This window comes from Colius striatus, chromosome 1 (genome assembly GCF_028858725.1).
Source record: "Colius striatus isolate bColStr4 chromosome 1, bColStr4.1.hap1, whole genome shotgun sequence".
NCBI lineage: Eukaryota > Metazoa > Chordata > Aves > Coliiformes > Coliidae > Colius > Colius striatus.
The window spans coordinates 205,076,048-205,098,821 of record NC_084759.1 but is presented as its reverse complement, the minus strand read 5'-3'; the positions used below and the strand labels follow the sequence as shown (position 1 = coordinate 205,098,821).

The window sequence follows — 22,774 nt, the reverse complement described above, 5'->3', positions numbered from 1 at the left end:
CAGTGAGATATTTGTCACTATTCATGAGCTCCCCCCTCAGTCTCCTCTTCTCCAGACTAAACAGCCCCAGGTCCCACAGCCTTTCCTCAGCAGGAAGATGCTCCAGTCCCCTGAGCATCTTGGTGGCCCTGCATTCCTCTTCAGTGATTAATTGGTCAATCTCCATGCTTGGAGGTTGCAAAACACAACTAGATACGGCCTTGAGGTACCAGGTCTGACTGTTTGGAGCACAAGCTGTGTAACCTGGTGAGATTCCTTTGAGAACCTCATCTACATGTGTCTACTCTCCCTAAGTCATTCACCATCTTCAGAAGGTGGCCCACGTACATGGTAACAGAAGCTCTTCTTGTAGGGACAAGAAGATCAACAAACATCTGTCTTGATGGAGAACAATTTTCCTCAGGAATTCCATTTCATATTCTTGTGGCTCACACTGGAAAATGGAATCTGTAACTCTTTTATTTGACACGGCGTGTGTTTGGGTTTCCTTCCTTTGGTCTATAACTAGATTTAGTAAATGAAGCTTAATGTCACATGTTCTGTATAGATTAGAGCCTAACTGGTTCTTAAATTCCATTGTTGAATTTTCTCCATTAGCCTCCTCTCAATGTGATCTTTTTTGTCTGCACTGCTCATTCTTTTAGGACTTCATTATTTTTAGAAAATGTACTGTAGCACATTGAGTGGTAATTACAAAAGCTTGTTTTAATTACAGTTGTCAAAGAATATATTTTATGATGCATTATTGTCACTGCTGTTCCTAATTCATAACTATTTTCTACCTTTACAAGTGGAAATTAAGAGGCTTTTTATTTTTTTCAAGTTGTTTTTTGTGGTTAGGAATGATTCTGTGCATAGTGATAGCTTCAAAAAGAAATTACTTGGGGGCAAAAGGAGAAGCATCTGTTCCTAAGAATATCCATGCTACTCCTGTTGCCCTTTCAGAATGATGGGTGTATTTGTATGTTGAAATAGAAGGTTAACATTTAAAACTGTTGCAATCCAACATATCTGAAATGTGGAAACAGAATAGTTTTTATTGGGACACTCCCTGCAGTGAATGAAGATGGTGGCTTTGCTGGCCATAATTACATATACAGGTAATGCACCTTTTTCATCTGATTTTATTAACATGCAGATGCAATTGCATGGAGCTATACATTGTGGGTGAATGTAGTCCACTGCAGAAGGGTTTCTGGGCAGAACAATTCAGTGGACATCAAATGCTGAACAACTGTTTTACAATGTGACAGTCACAGTCTGTACCAGAGTGACATTTATTGTCAATGAGCTCGTGAATTCACATCCAGCTTTCACCCAAAGATCTGCTCCTCCAGCAAACCTGGAGTTGCAAAATCCTCACCAATGTAAAGATGGAAGATCATTTTTTGACATGTGCTCTCCTGTAGTACTGGTGCATCACATTGATCCTGACCTGCCAGCGGTTCTCCTGGGAGAGGGTCATGCTTCTGGAGCTGCTGAAGGCCAAACCTCTGCTGCTGCTTTCTTTTGCATGTTATTCCATTAACCTTTCCTTTAAACTGCATGGGCCTGCCTGAAGGCCTGTAGATATTCCATGTGACCTTTCCCATGAAAAAAGCCCTCATTGCTGTAGTTAGCATTTCATTTGGCAAATCCCCTTAGTCTTGTAAACCCATTGTGACAGGGTGCTCTTTCAGCCCCCAGACCTGATCCCTCATCTCACTGGCAGCCTTGAATAGGGCTTGGGAAGCCCACTGCATTGGTTGTTGAGTCCCTGGGTGCTCTGACAAGCAGTCTAGCTTCATCAGCAGTGGGGTGGCAGCAGGCCCAGGGCAGTGCCCGGCCCCTGTGCTGGGCCCTGGGGAGGCTGCAGCTCCAGGGCTGTGTTCAGTGCTGGGCCCCTCACTCACTGCCACAGGGACACTGAGGGGCTGCAGCGTGGCCAGAGCCGGGCACAGAGCTGGGGAAGGGGCTGGAGCACAAGTGCTGTGAGGAGGGGCTGGGGGAATGGGGGTGTTGAGGCTGGAGCAGAGGAGGCTGAGGGGAGCCAGCAGCACTCTCTGACGCTCCCTGACAGGAGGTTGTGGCTGGAGGATGATTGAGCTCTGCTCCCAAGTCACAGGTGACAGGACACAAGGAAACGGCCTCAAGTTGTGCCAGGGGAGTCGGAGATTGGAGATTCATAGAATGGTGGGGTTGGAAGAGACCTTTAGAGATCATCTAGTCCAGGACTGGGAACAGTTTCTTCCCTGAAAGGGTTATCCAACCCTATCCCAGGCTACCCAGCGCCATGGTGAAATGTCCATCCCTGGAAGGACTCCAAAGCCATATAGCTGAGGGAGTGAGGGATGTGGTTTAGTGGTGGCCATGGCAGTGCTGGTGGAACGGTTACACTTGATGAGCTTAAAGCTCTTTTTCTGGAGTGATGAGGAAGTGGCCATGAGTAGCTTGGCAAGACCTGGGTACAGCACTTTCATCTAGATGACTGGTGATGGTTTAGAAATTTAGTGTAAAACTGGACTCTTGTTTTGAAGCAGATTATTCTGCTCTGCCAGAAAAATGCAAACTGAAGCCATCTCAGCAGCGTTCTGCTGTAAACTCCGTGGATGTTAATGAATTTGGAACTCAGAGTCTACACCAAGTGGCTTTAAACCTGGGGCTGCTGAGTGTTTCCAAGAGTTGATTTTGAAATCTGCCTACAAACTTGTTCTAAACTGCCTGATAATGGTTTATCCCTGCAATTCCTTAAAGAATATCAATTACAGACTGCATGGAACTCAAACCTTGTTGTAACCAGAGGTCTCTTCCAGCTGAAATGATTCTGTGATTCTGTTTGTTTCTTTAAAGATAATTATTAAACATACATTTTCAGTAGGCTGCTTATTTATTCTGTTCTACCTTACAAAGGACAAAATTAATGTGTGTCTGTTGTATACAGCTTAAAAAGGGTTTGGCTTCATCACAGGACTGTGCTGCCAGTGTCCCTGCTGCCACAGACGAGGCATTGCACGGGATTTCTTGCAGACATCCCTTTCTCTGGTGATGGAAACTCATACCAGTGCTGTGCTAAATCCAGGCACTACTTCTGAAAATGAAAGCCTGGTGTCCTTTAAATCTTGGTTCAACTTCCTGGCAATTCTGAACAACATGTATTTAATATTTAGTGGGCTATTTTGGGTAGTCCTGGGAAGATGGGCTGCCTCTAGAAGATGACCTTCTGAAGCTGTTTTCTGAATAACACCTGAACAAATGCTTTGTTTCTTGGGGTTACTTTGTGAATCATAGAATGGTAGGGGTTGGAAGGGACCTTTAGAGATCATCTAACCAACACCCCTGCAGAAGCAGGGTCACCTAGATCAGGTTGCATAGGAATATGTCCAGGTGGCTCTTGAAGCCCTCCAAGGAAGGAGCCTCCACACCCAGCCTGGGCCAGAGCTCCCTCACCTCACACTGGAAGAGTTTTTTCTTATATTTAAGTGGAACTTCTTGTGTTCCAGCTTCATCCCATCACCCCTTGAAGAAGCTGTGAACCTCTTGTGGTATTTCATGTGCAGCTGAAGTGCAGCACTCAGCTAATTCAATACATGGCTACTGTTAATTATTTCGTTAAGGCTAATTGATATGCACTGGGATCATGTTGCTGGGGCCCCATAAATATAACATTACCTTACAGGTTTTTATTTCTGCAGTGGATTTTCTTCTGTTGGCATATTTATATTGTCTCTTGTATAAATAAATAGTTGTAATGGTTTCTCCTTTAACTGTGGTGTGTCAGCATTACTGCACAAAGGCCAGGATGGAAGAAACTTGTATTTTCCCAAGTTTCTTACTGGCCTACTAAATCTTCCAGTTACTTTCACAATATAGGGAACCAACCATTTGGGTAAATGTATTCTTTAGTATTCTCATAATCTAATATTTCTATTGTATCAGTGATATAGAGGCTTTGATAGGATCAGAGCATGAAGCAGAGTCACTTCTCGGTCCTTATATCTTTAGTGCAGTAAAGTCAGGCTGAATTGATCACTAATCATTTTTGGGAGCAGGGAACTAAACCCCAAAATCAACCTAAAAATATTAAAAGAAACTGACAAACTCCCCAAGGCAAAAACCTTACATTCAGATGGATGTTGCATTCTGTTGCTCATGTTATCTTTCATCTATATAAATTCACTGATCAGATACTGTTAAACAAATCAATTCCTCTTTGTTGAGTGGTATTTGATCAGCAAGCAAGACACAGATGAAGAGAATTTAAACTCACCTGGACCCAGAGGAGAAGATGGGTCTCATCTCCTTCATCATTAGTGTGCCCTTGACCTGGTGTTTTTACACCTTGAAACTTTCTACCCTTGTGAATCCCCAGTAATGGGACAACTGAATAAGGTCATGATGCTTTTGCTTGAGTTTTATTATACCTTATTGACTTTCCAAAGTCAGGTTTGCTGCTTGGTTTCAGGTCATGGATAGAATCATTTCAACTTTGTTGAATTGTAGGAGCTAAAGCTCCACTGAGTTCTCATGAGCATTATGGAACATTAACTTTACATTTTCTTTGTCATTGGCCTGTTTAACTTTGCTTGCACAAAAAAATGTTCTTGAGTTTACAAATATTTCCAGGATCATGGGGTGATTAGACATCAAATATTCATGTATGGATGACTACAGTAATGTATTGAAGTATTGTATTAGGTATTTGGGAGAGGATGGTTTGGGAGAGCACAACCTGCAATGAATTTTCATCTATTTCTGTAACCATCAGGTTTAGGAGATCACACAGGGGTTATGTAGAAAAAGCAAAACCATGGTCAATACAAAGCATGGTACTTAAGTTGCAGAATATTTTGTGTGATCAGCTTTGGAAAAAGTTGCAATTAGTGAGTAGAGGCTGATTTAAATGGTGGTGAATAGGGCTGACCACGTGCTCCATGGCATTGTACAGAAGATGAGGTGGTTGGCAGAGACAAGGTTTAGTTGGTACAAGTAGACTTAAAGTTTGGCCATGTGCTTTTTGGATGAGATGAGGTATTTTTTATGAAGTTGCATGAAAAAACAACAGCTTCCAAGTAGTTTTTGGGCATTGTTCTAGGTTAATGCCTGCCATACATGCATTTTTCTCTGTTCAACAATATAATGAATTTAATTTGACTTATTGGGCTTTTTTTTACATGCTTCAGGATATAGAAAAACAGGTAAGTAGTTAAGTAAGCAAACCCCCCAAATCTAAAGGGTTTATGTTGTTCTTTGGCTGGTTGCCCAAAAAGGAGCTAATCTTGACAAAGAGAATTAACTCCTGTATCACTACAGGCAGAGCACAATATGTGGTGTAAGTTTTCTGATGTGCTCCTATGAGTGTGTCCTGGAGACAGGATTTTTTAGTAAGATTACAACAGTTTACCATTCTACATGATGCTGTGAAAAAGCAAACCTCTTCCAGTTGGCTTTGGAGTATCAGAACCTGGATAAAAATAATATATTAGAGGTAAATGACTAATGTTGACTTGGCAATCGTAGTGGTGACCACTGATAGTTCCTTATTAGCCACTAAAGATATTTGATTGTTAAAGCATTATGAACCTGGGAGGAATTTGCAGAGACTTTATGAGTTAAATCCTCCATAGCTTCTTAAAAATCACTTTGTCTAGTATTACCTCTGGAGGACCTAGAGCTTTGTGTGTATTCTGTGTACCTGTGTGCTCTTTTAATGTATTTTGTAATTCTTAATGAGATCCCTTAATATTAGAAATTGGTACATATCAGAGATGAAAGGCCAAAGAAATGACAACTTGCTGAGCAGTGCTGGAAGCAGTGTCTCTTAAGTCACTGAAGTCATGTTAGCATTTGAAAGATAAATATTCAAAATTATTTGGAGAGCAGCTCTGCAGAGACACACCTGGGAGTGCTGGTGGATAATAAACTGACCATGAGCCAGCAACGTGCCCTCGTGGGCAAGAAGCCAATGGCAGCCTGGGGGCAGCAAGAAGAATGTGGTCGAGGGAGAGTCTGGTCCTCCTCTACTCTGCCCTGGTGAGGCCTCATGTGGAGTCCTGTGGCCAGTTCTGGGCTCCTCAGCTCCAGAGGGACAGAGAACTGCTGGAGAGAGGCCAGCACAGGGCCACCAAGATGCTCAGGGGACTGGAGCATCTTCCTGCTGAGGAAAGGCTGTGGGACCTGGGGCTGTTTAGTCTGGAGAAGAGGAGACTGAGGGGGGAGCTCATGAATAGTGACAAATATCTCACTGGTGGGTGTCAGGAGGTTGGGGCAGCACTTTTTTCTATGGTATCCAGCAACAGGACAAGGGGTGATGGGATGAAGCTGGAACACAAAAAGTTCCATTTAAACATAAGGAAAATCTCTTTCAGTGTTGGAGTGAGGGAGCCCTGGCCCAGGCTGCCCAGGGAGGGTGTGGAGGCTCCTTCCTTGGAGGGCTTCAAGCCCCACCTGGACACGTTCCTGATCTAGGTGGGACCCACATCTGCAGGGGCTTGGACAAGTTGATCTCTAAAGGTCCCTTTCAACTCCTACCTATGATTTTATTTGATATTATTTTAAGCTACAAGACATGGAGATTATTCTGCAGTAAAGGGTTTCACAGAATCTGAAGGACTGGAAGGGACCTCAAAACATCATCCAGTGCAACCCCCCTGCCAGAGCAAGACCACCTAGAGTGGAACTCATCCAGCTGGGTTTGGAATGTCTCCAGAGGAGACTCCACAGCCCATCTGGGCAGCCCCTGCCAGGGCTTCCTCACCTCAACAAGGAAGAAATTCTTCCTTGTATTTCTTTGGAACTTCTTATTTCCCAGCTTGTACCCCTTGCCCCTACTAATTAAAGAGGACAGCGGGGTTTTAGATGTACTTTTTAGATCTCCTTTTGCAAATACATAAGCATTTGGTTATTTTCAAACATCCATGTGTTTAGAATTAAGTACATGCAAATTCCATTCCTGAATGGGAGCATTAGAGAAAAAAACCCATCTACTTCAAAAAAGTTCTTTTTACCACTGCCTACAAATATGTGGATGGAAGTTCAACTTTTCTCATGTCAAAATGTCCACTTAGTTAACAAATAAAGTCAGGCTGTATGTATATTTTTTTCTGGTAGCTTGAGCAAGTTTCCCCTAAGTTCAGAAGGGATCTGCAAAGTTAATTTAATGTGGTTTTTTTTTAACATGGTGTGCTTGGTTCCATCTTCATGATGTTTCCAAATGCATTTGGGTAAACTATGGGACAGCTGTTGAGGAGGGAAGGAAAAATCCCAGTACAATAGACAATCTCTTTACTCTTACAATACAGCAATCATCTTCTTATTAATGTACTGTCTGGCAAAAACTAATAGACTGCAATTCTCAATCGCTCTTATATTCCTTACTGGTACAATTTATAGGAGACGTTTTGCTTTGCAACTGAGGCTCTTTCTTGATCTGGTTTTATCTTTCTATTTCTTTTTTTAGGCCAAGCAGCTGGAAGAGAAAGACAGAGAACTGAAGAAGCATGATGCCTACTACAAAGAGCAGCTGGCTCGACTGGAAGAAAGGGTAAGCCTTCTTTCCCTTTTAATACAGAATTTGCTGCTCATTTCTGCTACTGACTTTCTGGTTATGTTTTACTGTTAAACAAGATGACTTTTCTGAGGAGATAAAAACTGTGGCCAGAGGGGGTATTTTGGTGATAACTGCTACTATTTCTGTCTTAATATTGACAAGGTGAAGGATTTAACATTGAGAATATTGTGTTCTTTAGTAAGTTCTCACATTTGCAATGAGATTTCATCTTTCTCAGTAACTACACAGAGAGATAATCTGAACGAGGTTACTGTCGTACCAGCACTGATCAAGAGCCAGTGTAAGAGAATATGTACAGCCAAGAAGTCTTAAAATTGCATGTGAAATGTGCAGACAGGTCCTGAATTTCTCCTTTTCTTGTGATCCACAGTTGCTTTCATTAGGTTGGTGATTTAAGGGAAGGGGATAAAGCCAGGCCTACTGGAGTTGACCTTAATGGTGGCAACCACTGTCAGAGGTACATCCTAGGTGATTGACTTCCATCTTGAGATGCTTTAACACCTATGTGTGCAGCATGGGAAATAAACAGGAGGAGCTGGAAGTCTGTGTGCAGGCAAGGGGCTATGATCTGGTAGCAATTGCAGAGATGTGGTGGGATAGCTCACGTGACTGGAATGTGGTCATGGATGGCTATGTCCTTTTTAGAAAAGACAGATCAACAAAGTGAGGTGATGGAGTTGCTCTTTATATGAGAGAGCAACTGGAATGTGCTGAATTCTGTCCAGGATGAGGGATGTCCAGTTCTGGGCCCCTCAGTTCAAGAAAGACAGGGAGCTGCTGGAGAGAGTTCAGCACAGGGCCACCAAGATGCTGAAGGGACTGGAGCATCTGCCTTGTGCTGAAAGGCTGAGGGAGCTGGGGCTCTGCAGCTTGGAGAAGAGGAGCCTGAGGGCTGAGCTCAGTCATGTTCCAAACCCATCAAGGGTGGGTGTGAGGAGGCTGGAGCCAGGCTGTGCTCAGGGATGGCCAATGATAGGACAAGGGGCAACGGGGACAAGCTGCAACACAAGAGGTTCCAAAGGAACACAAGGAAGAATTTGTTCCCTGTTGAGGTGAGGGAGCCCTGGCAGGGGCTGCCCAGATGGGCTGTGGAGTCTCCTTCTCTGGAGCCATCCCAACCCCAGCTGGATGAGTTCCTGTGTGACCTTCTCTGGGTGGTCCTGCTCTGTCAGGGGGGTTGCAATGGGTGAACTTCCAAGGTCCCTTCCAACCCTTAAGGTTCTGTGATGATTCCTCCAAAAGCCTCCAGTGTGTGGAGAGTTTAATATTAACAGCACGGTTTCTGTGTCGTGTTCAAAAAGCACTTCTGTGTCTTGTAACTAAACTTGAAATTAAACTGTACAGAACAGTTTGGTAAGCTGTGTGACATCCAATGTTGTAACATATTGCTGTTAACATTCTTATTCTTTACAGAGTATTATTTTATAGGATGTTAATTTCAAATAATGACTGCTGTTATCGTTTTCTAGATCCCAGGTTGGTTGTAACCTTTGAATACATTTGCCTGCTTCCCCCCTCTGCTGCCTTCTTGAGCCTATCTGTTGTTGATTAATGTGGATTTTTTTTTAGTTAGTTTTGCAAATGGTATTAACAAGATACTTATTCATTTATGCAGCTTAGCAGAATAGAAGAAAACCCCTTATTTTTATGGATTAGTAAGAGGAGCATGTTGCATGAATTATCAGTGTGTATAATTGGTCTTAATGAATATTTTAAATAGAGGGCATATCAGATGCTGTCTCAGTGTTTTGTCCTGCCTTTTTGAAGATGACATTAATGAAGTCATGTTCTTGGCAATGAAAAGTAGTGTGAAAGGATGAGGGTAAATTACTTTAATGAGTCTGAAATGGTGCATTATTTAAATGGTTAAAAATTAAAATCCTTCTCCAAAAAAAAAAAGCAAACATGGAATAACTTCTTTACTCTCAAATAACTGATTGGTGTTAGAAGGAAAAACATCTGCAGTGGCTCCTCCAAACTGGCTTCTTATGGAGTGGTTGTACCTCTGTTCTTAGATATCAGCCTTCCGTTTTATCCATATGGTGCAAGTAGTATGGTGTAATTCCCAGAACCACAGAATCTCAAGGGCTGGAAGGGACTTTGAAAGATGATCTAGTCCAACCCCTCTGCCAGAGCAGCACCACCTAGAGTAGGTGACACAGGAACTCATCCAGCTGGGTTTGGAATGTCTCCAGAGAAGGAGACTCCACAGCCCATCTGGGCAGCCCCTGCCAGTGCTCCCTCACCTCAAAACGGAACAAATTGTGTGGTAAACCATGAATCTGTGTTTGAAAGCTTCTTTTCCTTTCTTAAGGTGCTGTGCAGTAAATAAGATTTTCTTTTTTCTTGTTTTTAAACATCAAGTAGGTCATGAACACAGTGAAGAACAACAATGTGGAATCAGGTTTTAACATGCGTGTGAACATTTTACCGTTGTGTGAGAAATAATGAACTCTAAATAGCTGTATTTGAAGTGTTGCCCCCCAAGAGATGTGAAATAGATGAACTCTGCCATCTCTTGCTTTCTCTTCTTGGACCTGGAAGTCTCCAGGAGTACAGCAGACAGTTCTGATTTAAATGTCTTATGCCATGGATGATGCCTCTGTCTTCAGGGTGGACTCTCATGATACTAAGTCTTGTCTTTTCATTCAGACTTTCTATTTGTAAGAAACCTGTGCTTTACCAAGTTGTCATCTGGTTTGTTTTCAGAGTGCATGTGCATATCTCTTCTGCACAAAAACAGAGTTGTTTGAGCTCTGAAAAGAGGTGACCTCTGTGCTCCAAGTCTGACTTTGAACTTCTTCAGAGATGTGGAGATTACAGAATGAAAAGCTGAAGGAGTAGAGAGGTCATGTCTCTTCACTGGGGCTGGTGCCTGCAGCTCTTATTAAGGTCATTTGTGAGATTCTGTATTGGTGGATTTCTTTTTGAGGATTGGATTGGAAATAGAGGTTTAAGAAAAAAAGGATTGTGTGGCAAAGCCTAGCCTTCTGGAAATTACAGAGCACAGTAATAGGCTCCTTATTTGTTCCTAAACTTATCCTGACTTCAGTGAAAGGTACACAAAGTCAGAGTATGGGCTGGTGATCAGAACGGGAGGCAGGCTGGGAGCAGAGCAAGTGGAACTCAGAGAAGTAATGTCAGTCCAGAGAAACGTGCCATATGAGTCCATCACCTGTGACAAAGAATGCTAATTGCATTCTCAGATCATTCTTCTATCAAATAAGCACACTTTAAAAATGCTTCAGTTCTGCATGTGTGGTATTTCTGTCTGTTGCATCATTGAGTGTCAGAGCTCATCTGTCTGATTAATTGGCTTTTTGATTGCTTAGCCTTTTCAATTAGGAGCTTCATATTTGTGTTCTTCAGTCCTGCTGAAAAAACAACACAGACATTGATAATAAAGGGAGATGACAACACAACAGATTAGTGTCAGCACAATGTGCTCCTTATGGAGAAAATTATTATACATACTCAGTGCCAGATGAAGTTTGTCAATTATAAAATATTTCAGTGACTGAGTGAAGATTCTCAACCTTTTCAGGGGATTAATACAGGACAGAATAACTGTGCTCCAGTGACAGCTGTGATACTAAAACATAAACAATTCTATTCTCCAGGGCAATATCTGTTCATAAATTTGGTTTATGTGCTAAATACCTTTTGATACTTTCAAAAAACACTGGCAGCTGTTAGGGGAATCGCTGGGTTTCTAGGTCAAAGATAGAACATAAGCGATGAGTTATTACATGTTCCACAGCAGCAATGCAAAATGATGGTAGTTCAACGAAGGAGGTAAAGAATAACCATCTCATAATGTATATCTGACCAGGATGTAAAGCTGTTATTTAAGAGCCTGCACATTAAGCTTTCAGGAAAAACTTGTCAGTGGTTTTCATTATTTGCTTACAGGCTGATGGTGCTTCCTGACTGCAGGAAAATCCCCCAGGGATAAGAGTATTGAAATCATTGACATGTGTACCCTACATTGTTTTAATTATTGACTATACTAAGGTGATGTTAGTGGTACTTCAAGCCATTTGTTGTCTCTTTTAAAATAGCAGAGCAAGGAAAAGGAAACCTAACGTCTCGGGCACATTGAGCAGCTTAGTACCTGAAAGAAAACTCCTATGGCCTCTTTCTCTTAATGTTGTCTCATGTATCCACACACACAATGATTCTGCCCTGATGTATGCATCATTATTCTGTTCAGCTCCTCCATTGTGCCCCTGGTTTCAGTGTCAATTCCATTCCAAGACTTGATGACTGTAGGATTCATAACCATCTTCACGTCTCTAATGTCCCTGTGATGTGTAAGTCCCAATCAACAGCAACAGTTGTGTTCATTTTGGCTCCAGAGCAGCTGACGCTTTCCTTCACAGCATTGTTTTTGCTTTAGAATGTTCTTGGTATGAAAGAAATGTGACTAAATCACAGAATCCCTGAATGATGGGAATTGGAAGGGTCCTGCAGAGATGCTCCAGCCCAGTTCTCTGTATTGCCCCTCCTGCTGCCTGGGGTCAGAGTTTTAGAGCCAGTGGTCTTTCATGTCATAGAATCATAGAGTGGTGGGGATTGGAAGGGGCATTCAGAGCTCATCCAGCCCAAGCCCCTGCTAAAGCAGGTTCCCCTCACTCAGGGGGCACAGGAACGTGTCCAGCTGGGGTTGGAAACCTCCCGAGAAGGAGCCTCCACACCCTCCCTGGGCAGCCTGGGCCAGGGCTCCCTCCCCTCAGCACCAAAGGACTTGCTGCTCCTGGGCCAATGGAACATCCTGTCTGTCAGCTTTTGTCTGTTACCCCTTGTCCAGTCACTGGCCACCATAGAAAAAAGACTGGCCCCATCCTCTCAATACCCACTGTTTAAGTGTTGATCAACATTGATAAGGGCTCCTCTCAGTCTTCTCCATGTTGAACAGCCCCAGGGCCCGCAGCCTTTCCTCCTCACACACATGTTCCATCCCCTCAGCATCTTGGTAGCCCTGCACTGGCCTCTCTCCAACACTTCCCTGTCTCTCTTGAACTAAAGAGCCCAAAACTACTCTACTCTAGGTAGCCCAGCTCTGACAGGGGCGTTAGACTAGATGATCTTTCAAGTTCCCTTCCAACCTTTAAGACTCTGATTCTGTGACTCCAGATGAGGCCTCACCAGGGCAGAAGAGAGGGGGAGGAGAACCTCCCTCAATCTGCTGTCCACACTCTTTTTAGTGTACCCCAGGATGCCATTGGCCTCTTGTGCTTCTGTTTATTTTTGACATCACACAGACTCTCACAATGATACATGTCTCTGAATACTTCTGTCACTTAGAGAATGATGCAGCTCTCCCTAGTTCATATTTCCTTCATGAAATCCAACTATTTTCATGTTACATTGCTTCACAGTACTGTGATGCATCAGTGTCAGAATGATGGCCTTAGTCATAGGAGCAGAAGGACATTAATTTTAATACAATACTATATGACACAACTACTTAGCTTATCAATGTGAATGAACAAGATAGGGTTCCCCACATTAATCAGCATGCTTCTCACTTGAGCTAAGTTCCTATGCTTGTGAGTTTCCTAGAAATACTTACAGGATGTGCATGTGAATCTGCACACAGTGCAAGGTAAGAAAATCATTCTGTTAGCATTTGCAGCTGTCGGTATTGTTAAATAACACTACAAATTCAGCAGTCAGGTTCCTGCCCTGTGCATATCTTGATGTATCTCTTGGGATGAAGAGTGTGGGCAACAGGTTGAGTAAGGGAGGTTCTAATACCCCTCTACTCTGCCCTGGTGAGGCCTCATCTGGAGTCCTGTGTCCAGTTCTGGGCTCCTCAGCTCAAGAGGAACAGAGAACTGCTGGAGAGAGACCAGCACAGGGCCACCAAGATGATCAGGGGACTGGAGCATCTTCCTTCTGAGGAAAGGCTGTGGGACCTGGGGCTTTTTAGTCTGGAGAAGAGGAGACTGAGGGGGGATCTCATTAATAGTGACAAATATCTCACTGGTGGGTGTCAGGGGTTGGGGCAGCACTTTTTTCTATGGTATCCAGCAACAGGACAAGGGGTGATGGGATGAAGCTGGAACACAAAAAGTTCCATTTAAACATAAGAAAACTGTTTCAGTGAGGGAGCTCTGGCCCAGGCTGCCCAGGGAGGGTGTGGAGGCTCCTTCCTTGGAGGGCTTCAGGACCCACCTGGACGTGTTCCTGTGTGACCTGATCTAGGTGACCCTGCTTCTGCAGGGGGGATTTTGGACTGGATGATCTCTCAAGGTCCCTTCCAACCCCTACCATCCTATGATTGTAGTTGATTCTTCCATGGTTCATTGCATGTCCTTTCTGACTTTAGTGGCCTTTGTGCAGGGAGACTCCACCATTCAGGGCTTATTGCTGGATCATAGCCTGAGAATATAGACATAAATTCTGGAAACTGATCCTCCTGTCTGCATCCATTTTTTTCCCAAGGCTTACATTCCTTGTGGAAGGATTTGCAAATCGTAGGCTCAGCACTTAATTCGGGGATTCTACTTACCATGTAGGCTGTCAAGCAGCATTAACCTTAAGGTAAGATGAGCACACAGAGCACAAAGCTGTAAGCTGGTGGCACATCCTCTACCAGGTGTTAAATAGTATTAGCCATCCTGCTTGCTACACTAAATAGGATTTTGCTATTATGATGTGTCAGGATTTTGAGGGAAAAATCAAATTTACTCGACACTAAAGTGCCATCCTCAGTGCTGAGCAGCTTTATTCTGGGATCTTGCATTCCTACTAATCCTGTTGGTAGGAAATGCTTTATACCAATTGTGTGGGGAAATTATCATTTAATGTTTTCTTCTTTTTTTTCTCTTTTCAATTCAAAGCCTAGAATGGACCAACATGCTTTGCAGTGATAGCCCCAGTGCTCAGAAAAGAAGCTGACACACAGTTCAGCTTCAGAGCCAAGGGTTGGCTTTTTGTAGCTGTTTATAATGAACATAAGTGCTAAGATGCAAACAATGCAAGTTCCACATTTGTTCAGATGCTTCAGAGTCTTGTTTACCTTTTCAAATCTCAACAGCTAAATAAATCAGGATCTGTTTGCTGTGTTTTTTGTAAACTGTGGTTTGTAAGATGTAGATAACAGAGGGGGGCTATTATAAGGCAGTGTCACACTACAAACATTTGTATTCCTCGGAACATGTCTTAGCAAAGATTTGGGATTCTGTTTATCAGTCTGTTTACTTTCTTCGATCTTACATGACTGTATCAGCAAGAATTTCATAACCAAAGGATGATTCTGCTCTCACCTCTTGTGTTTAGGAGTTTGTATTCACTAGAGCAAACAACATTTACTCTCCACACCTTTGTACTGCATTCCTTCATGTCTTTCTGAATCAAATAGCAGTGATGTAGGTACAGTTTTACAAGACTTCAGGCTGGATCCAACAAAGTAGGAAATGGTTTTGGCTGATGTTGCTATGTTCTGAGCACTTTGGGGAGAATCAAGGGAAGTTCAGCAAATCTTTTATCCTTGTTCCCATGAAGAAATGGAAGAAGCTCTAGCACAGAGTTGGCAGACTCACTAGGTCTTGCTTGTTGATAAAGCACCACTTGTGCCTTCTTTGTTGGACACAATACTGCTGGTGGCCTTTTTCCAAACTGTCCATTGCAATACAAAATAGCTTTCTGTTCTTAGCATATAGCAACAGGAATAATCACTGTGATCGACATTTGCTTTCGATTTTGCAACCTTCTTGCTATGGATGAGTAAAGCAACCTTGCAGTAGGAGCTTTAGTGTACACTGCCAACATCTTTTTTGCCACTATGGTTTGTAGAGGAATCTCTTAAAGCTTCCTCAACTTTCAGAGTTTCTCCATTTCATAGTCCTCTGTCTAACAAGGTGATTTTAGCAAATGTAGTGCAGCTTAAAATGCTTGGTCCTTTTCTTCCTTCCACTGTTTAAACTAATGCTTCCAGTAATGTCTGTGTGTGCCTTTGGCCCAACCAAACTCCTAGACTTCAGAAAAACTTGCTGAGTGGCAGTTTGTAGATGATCTTTGAATTCTAAGCAAGTATCACAGACTCAGAGAATCTCAAGGGTTGGGAGGGACCTGGAAAGCTCATCCAGTGCAACCCCCCTGCCAGAGCAGCACCACCTAGAGCAGGGCACACAGGAACTCATCCAGCTGGGGTTGGGATGGCTCCAGAGAAGGAGACTCCACAGCCCATCTGGGCAGCCCCTGCCAGGGCTCCCTCACCTCAACAGGGAACAACTTTGGCCTTGTGTTGCTTTGGAACCTCTTCTGTTGCAGCTTGTCCCCATTGCCCCTTGTCCTCTGTTATACCAATTAACAGTAATTCTGCATTTTAACCACTCATTCTAGCAGCAGTCTCTAAATACCCACAATCTGAAAGAAAACATTTCCATCATTCCTACTCCCCCCTTTCTATTTTTGAGATGTTCTCAGTGGCTTTTTTTTCCTTGTTTCTATCTCTCAGACCATTTCTCTCCTTCCCCATCCTCATAATCACATACATATACACACACACGTACACCCTGTCTATTGATACATTCACTCTATTTCCAAACACTTCTCAGATAGAAGCAATAAAATATATGATGGTTTCCATTGGAGGAATTCTGCTGCCCATGATATCATTGTTAATGAATTGTATTATTTCTCTCAGGTTATTGGTGTCTTGCCTTTTTTAAATGGATATTAAGCTGCGACAGTGGTTTCTTGCAGTTTTCCCCAAATTGATGCAGCAGGAGACCCGAGTATAAAATCAAGATATATTAATTTCTCATTTTGTACTTGGCCAGGAGACTTTTTGATGTCTGAGTTCATATGCTGCACCAATGAGATAAAAGCAGCAGTTCATCAGAGTTTCCCAGCGCTTTGTATTTCCATACTGCTCCTGAAAACCACCCTTTTTAGTACTGACCAGAACGTAATGTTTTTGTCAGTTTAGCATAATAAAGCTGTCAACCCAACCTGTGATCTCGCTTCGTGTTGCCAGTATTAGAGAATTTCTCTCTTCAAATGTCATTATATTTTAGGGACAGAGCTTTTGTTGAATGCTTCTTGCCTGGCAGGTTGAGATTAGGAAACTTGCTACCAGTTAGAATATCTGAAACCTCAACCTGATTGACAGACTGAGCTGTAGCCTTCTGACTGGAGTGCTGCATTAATGCACCTCCTCCCTATCTTACCCAGCCACAATCATTATTCTGAACAATTGTCTTTAACCTTGAGTTTACTTTGTTGCCTGCCCATTATCTTTTATTTACCATTTAAGAATAAGCAGCTAAGATGTTTGTTACTGAATGCACCCCTCACCAATATATCTTTTACCTCTGTGCCCACCAAATGTGCACAGTGTTTGCTTCTGAGACGTTTTCCCATTTAAAACACCTGTGTCAGTCTCATCTTTCACTATCACATATCCAATCAATAGCAATGCTGAAAAGCTGCTTAATAACAAAATAAGTTGTTCCACACTGAATAGGAGCCATTGATATCTCTCTAAATGTTTGTTTATAGATTAGTTTTCCATTCTGTGTGTGTGTCTCTATAAATGGAGACCAAGAAAAAAGGGTCATAACTAATATTCCAGCGTGATTTCCCTTACACAGGGAGGCACTTGATAACTTTTAAATCCTTTTTTTATTTATCCAATATGTGCAAAATCATGGCTTGGGATTTTTTTTTATTTCATTTTTAGTAGTTTCAGTTTGGGGCAAAAGATTAATAATTCCATCTTTTTGTAACAAATGGCTGGAGACCTAAAGGTATACTGGATGCAAACTAATAACTGAGAGTCCTTCAACGGGGATGTGTGTGTGGAACATCTCCCTTGTGATGAAAGGCTGAGGGAGCTGGGGCTCTTGAGCTTGAGGAAGAGGAGACTGAGGGGTGACCTCATTCATGTTACAAACCCATCAAGGGTGGGTGTGAGGAGGCTGGAGCCAGGCTGTGCTCAGTGATGGTCAATGATAGGACAAGGGATAATGGGTACAAGCTGAAACAGAAGAGATTTCAATGAAACATAAGGAAGAATTTGTTCCCTGTTGAGGTGAGGGAGCACTGGCAGGGGCTGCCCAGATGGGCTGTGGAGTCTCCTTCTCTGGAGACATTCCAAACCCAGCTGGATGAGTCCCTGTGTGCCCTACTCTAGGTGGTGCTGCTGTGGCAGGGGGGTTGCACTGGATGAGCTTTCGAGGTCCTTCCCAGCCCTTAAGATTCTGTGATTCTGTGATCTGTCAGGACTTTTCAAATATGCTGTGTGTTTTATAATGCAATTACATTTTGAGGGTTTTTATCCTTTATTTTTTCTCCATTAGTGTCTCTTGTCTTACCCCATTATCAGTCTTAAAACTCTTTTCCTGAGTAACTTCTTGTTTACTACATTTTTATCTTGCAACACTGACTGTAACTGACTCTGATATTTTCCTTCTGCTCTTTCTGCTGTATTTCATTGTGGTTTTTTGGCCTAAAATGTTGGTTTAAACTCATGCTTAAGTCTCTTTGCCTATAGGATGCCCCAGTGTTGTTTGCTACAGACTTTTGGCACTGAGTTTTCCGCAGGTGTAGGGGAAGGTCGGTTTTTTTCAGTTGTATCTGCACATCTACATTTGCAGATCTATAGTCAGAGATGAGGGATAGACATTGGAAATGATGATGGTCAGATGGTCTGAAATTCAAACTCTTAGAGATGTTGGTAGTTAACAGGGGATCTACTGACCCAGGAAATGGAAATAATGTTTTTCAGGAGATGGCTATATTTCTATAGTGCTTTGGTTCACTCAGCTATCGTGTAACTCAGTAAAGATTATTTCTATCAAAAATCCATTTCTGTTCCTGCAGCTTTTAAGTTCTCACTGCTTGAATTGTGTGGCTTGTTTCTTAACTTCCTCATTCATAGAATTATCACTGCTCTGCATCTCAGCATTTCCTGACCTCCTACTGTACTCTTAAGAAGAGGAATTTCTTTACGATCCTATGATAACTGGTCATCGCTAATCACCATTTTTCTCTGAGAGTGTTTCTTTCAGTTTGTGTTGAAGTCACTTGTATCTTGGTGCTTGTGAAGTCTGAACACATAGCTGTGTTCTTGCTATGAATAAAAAATGCACACAAAGATAGACTGGGAGAGGAGTGGGAACACACGCGGCAATACTGAAAAACAAAGCAGTCAAAAAGCAGCTGTATGTCTCTTCTCTCCCCTTCTGCTTTATTCCCATGCCCAAAATTGTCTTATCAGGAGAGTTGGAAAAACCTTTCCTCTACCATTACTTGTTTTATGTGATGGAAGGCCTGGAAATCACAGCGAGCAGGACCTGCCTGCGTGTGTGGTGGGGGAGCAAGCGTGTCTCTCCCATGGGATGCCCGTCCCGCCAAAGCACACGCTGGATCCTAATTAGGCAAAGCAGGTTGTTCATCCAGCATCACTCACTTTTATGAATACAAATTAGTGGATGCATACAGTTAAACATAAACATGCCAGCATTGCCCAAGTCACCCTCACTGATTGTGTCTGCATCTGTTTTCGTTTATACTTCAGCTGCGCTTTTCCCCTTCTTCTTCTTGAGGTACAAAGCAGAGTATCATGAGAGAGAAATGTTTTTAATAGGCACAATGGAACAAACCAAGGGAATCTGTCATTTGAATGTTAAAAGCCACTTCTCATCACATTTTATAGGATATGGCAAAATGTTTTAACATATGGGTAGTTAATAAGCAGCTTTCATTTTACTCAGGTCTGTTCTTTCCTCCCACCCTGTTTCATTTACAGAAATTGAAGTATGGGAAGAAATACAGTACCAAGTTAACATAATATTAAAACAACACTCAGTGAGTTTGCTTGGATTTCCTTGTTGGGGTAGCATGTTTGGAAAATAGTGCAAAACTAGACTGAACCATGTGAGAAGTAAAATACTGAATTTTTAGGCTGCCTATGAAAGAATTTACTGGTTATAAGATATTTGGAATCATTCCACATGAATAATCCTTCAGTTTCTTTCAGTTTCCTGGAAATCTGATAGAAAGATTTTTCCCTTATTTATATTTTTCATATATTATATTATATGATTATTATATATTCATGTATTTAATATATTTCATATAATAAGCTTTTTCTAACTGCCCAGTAATTTCACTTTTAGTCAAGCTGAGCATTAGATGTAAAAAAGTGGAATACAGATCAATCCCTGTTTTCACTTGCTTTTTGTTCTCTATTTTGCAATTGCTAACTTCAGTATACTTTCTAGTTAAACAAATATTAATTATGTTATATGCATTAAAACGTCCTCTGAGTGCCATTTCTCTTTAAAATGACTACATGAAGTTGGGTGGAGTGTTGATGTGTAGGAAGGGGCTGCAGAGGGCCCTGGCCAGGCTGGAGCCATGGGCCCAGGGCAATGGGCGGAGGTTGCCCAAGGGCAAGGGCCAAATCCTGCCCTTGGGCCACCCCAAGCCCAGGCAGCTCCAGGCTGGGGCAGAGGGGCTGGAAACTGCTGCAGGGAAAGGGCCTGGGGGGGTTGGTGCCAGGGGCTGAACAGCAGCCAGCAGCGTGCCCAGGGGGGCAAGAAGGCCAGTGGCAGCCTGGCTGGGCTCAGCAGTGGGGTGGCAGCAGGCCCAGGGCAGTGCCCGGCCCCTGTGCTGGGCCCTGGGGAGGCCGCAGCTCCAGGGCTGTGCTCAGTGCTGGGCCCCTCACTCACTGCCACAGGGACACTGAGGGGCTGCAGCGTGGCCAGAGCCGGGCACAGAGCTGGGGAAGGGGCTGGAGCACAAGTGCTGTGAGGAGCAGCTGAGGGAATGGGGGTGTTGAGGCTGGAGCAGAGGAGGCTGAGGGGAGCCAGGAGCACTCTCTGACACTCCCTGGCAGGAGGCTGCAGTCAGGTGGGGGTTCAGTCTTTTCTCCCAAGTAACAAGTGGCAGGACAAGAGGAAAGAGCTTCAAGTTGCCCCAGAGAGGTTTAGATTGGAGATGAGGAACAATTTCTTCACTAAGAGGGTTGTCCAGCCCTTTGCCAGGCTGCCCAGGGCTGTAGTGGAGTTCCCATTCCTGGAGGGATTCCAAAGCCGTGGAGCTGTGAAGCTGAGAGACGTGTGGTAGATTTTGCAGTGCTAGGTTAGCGGTCAGACTCAACAATCTTAATGTTCTTTTCCAGCCTAAATGATTGTATGAAAACTGTCCATTTTGTGCCTATAGCAGTATTTAGTGATTTTTTTTTCAATATAAAGCAATAATGTTTATGTGAAATGCCTTTTTTTGGTAAATAGTCTTGTAAATGTAAAGGCTGAAATAGCCTTCCCAAGCACATACCAGCTTCATTTGCACTGCTGTCAGGCTGAGTGATATTTTCATTTTTCCTGCCCCTAAAAATACTTGAATCCCACAACCGACAGATAAATGAGAGAATCCCCAGGAAATGCTGCAGAATGTTTCTATTTGCCAGCAGAATAAATGCAGAAGCTAATAAATGTCCTCTCACATCAGGAGGAGGCGTATAATGAGTAAATGATGGGAAAAGGAATTTGGGAAATAAATGATCAATCCGATCTAACTCGACAAACAATTTCTTAATAACTTGGCCTTTGGTGAGAGAGGGGGCTGTGTTCAGCCCAGAAACACAGTGTAAGAGATGGGCCCATTTACAGCTGCCAGCTGATGGATTTTGTGAGGCTGGTTTAGGATCGCTGAACAATAAGCTGCAATTCAGACACAACCTCTTTCATGTGAGGTTTTGAGCGTTCAGCATTTGGGTATGTGTGCATACAGGGAAAAGAGACCAGCAGATCTCCTCTCACTTCTATATCTCTATGGTAAGCACAGGGAATGCTGGTTTTCTAGGGAAAGGCTTTATGTAAAGTACACTGCTCCACACCATGCTTGAGGAAATCAGTGCTCTGCATTGTGTGCTGATTCAGGTATGTCGTGTTTCTCAACTCGTTGTATCGTGCTCTTTATGTGCAAGTCCTGCCCAAGAGCAATTGTGTCTAATGACAATATTCTTAACATCATGGAGAGCTGAACCATAATCTTGGGATGTGGCTACATTTTAAGACAGCTGCAGAGAGGGGAAGACAGATGTACCGAGTTGTTGATAACATTAATTGTGGCACAGATCTCAGCTTTGGCCTGGCTTCAGTGCCAGAGAAGTGAAAGGTTAAGTAAAGGCTTGGGATGTTTTTCTGTATTGCGAATTCAATACAGAAATGCAACACTCTTTGTTTTTTCTGTGAAACTCCCCAGAAATGAAAATACTAAGTTTAAAGGAAGGAGAAAGAACTCAAGTTTAGGATGACTAGGAGGGCTTATGGAAAGAAAACTGGGGAAAATAGGAGAGGAGAAAGAAAATCAGAGTAATGGACTTGGTGACAAGCCTAGTGACAACTTTGTTTCAAGTTTTGCTTTAAAGTGAGCAAAACCAATTTGTCTTGGGCATTACCCAGATTTCTTCAAAATCCCTGACTTTCCACTGACTTGAAAAGAGATGAAATAGATGGCATTGAGTTTCTGCATTTGAGAGATCCTTCTTGGAAAAAGAACGTGTCATTTTTATGCTGCTGCTTCCAAGGTGAAGGTTTCTTCTGTCTTGTATTCTTTTTTAATTGGTTTTCTGTTTGTTTCTGGGTTCTGTGTCTGATAACCTGCTCGCTCTGAAGCAGGTCCAGCTAAGCTGCAGAGGAGCTTGTTGTTGCTCTTGTAGTTTTTAATTGGGATATCAACACAGCTTAGTAAAAATGGCAGTAAAGCATTAGTAGCTGGGAGAGGGGACAGAAATGATAATGCCAGGCTGGTGGCACGTTCAGCTCTCTTTAAGCATGTCATACAGAATTGAAAGTTCCCCCATCTTATGCCTTTTCTATCTAAAAAGCATTATACCTGAAAGCTGAGACTTTTCAATATGTTTCTATTCACATGCATATTTCTATGCCTCAAAAGGCCTTTCCTTTTGAAATATGGAAAGATAATCATGTGTTTGAAATGAGAAGATACCCTCCTGCCACTTTTGAAATCTTTATATTCCCCCCCCTCCACGTCAGAGAGTTTAACCCTTTGTGTTCCTGTGGGCCATAATCAGGTAGGAATATGTATTTATGCACGCTAAACCACAATAACATAGCTGCAGTAATTAGGAAGCAGATTCAAATGAACCATAGCAGAGGAGTTCAAACATATGTCTAATTATCAGAAAAAGAATTACAGCTTTCTACAATGTCTTACCTTAATAACATTTCAGTGTTTTCCAGA

At 42.8% G+C, this 22,774-nt stretch overlaps 1 protein-coding gene across 1 annotated transcript in view; it reads left to right on the top strand.

Annotated features, from left to right (window-relative positions):
- CHCHD3 (coiled-coil-helix-coiled-coil-helix domain containing 3) overlaps positions 1–22,774 on the top strand; it is a 189,125-nt gene that overhangs the window by 109,879 nt on the left and 56,472 nt on the right. The window contains exon 5 of the mRNA XM_061989580.1: positions 7,436–7,519. Coding sequence (XP_061845564.1) covers positions 7,436–7,519 — 84 coding nt within the window. The remainder of the gene's footprint in view (positions 1–7,435; positions 7,520–22,774) is intronic.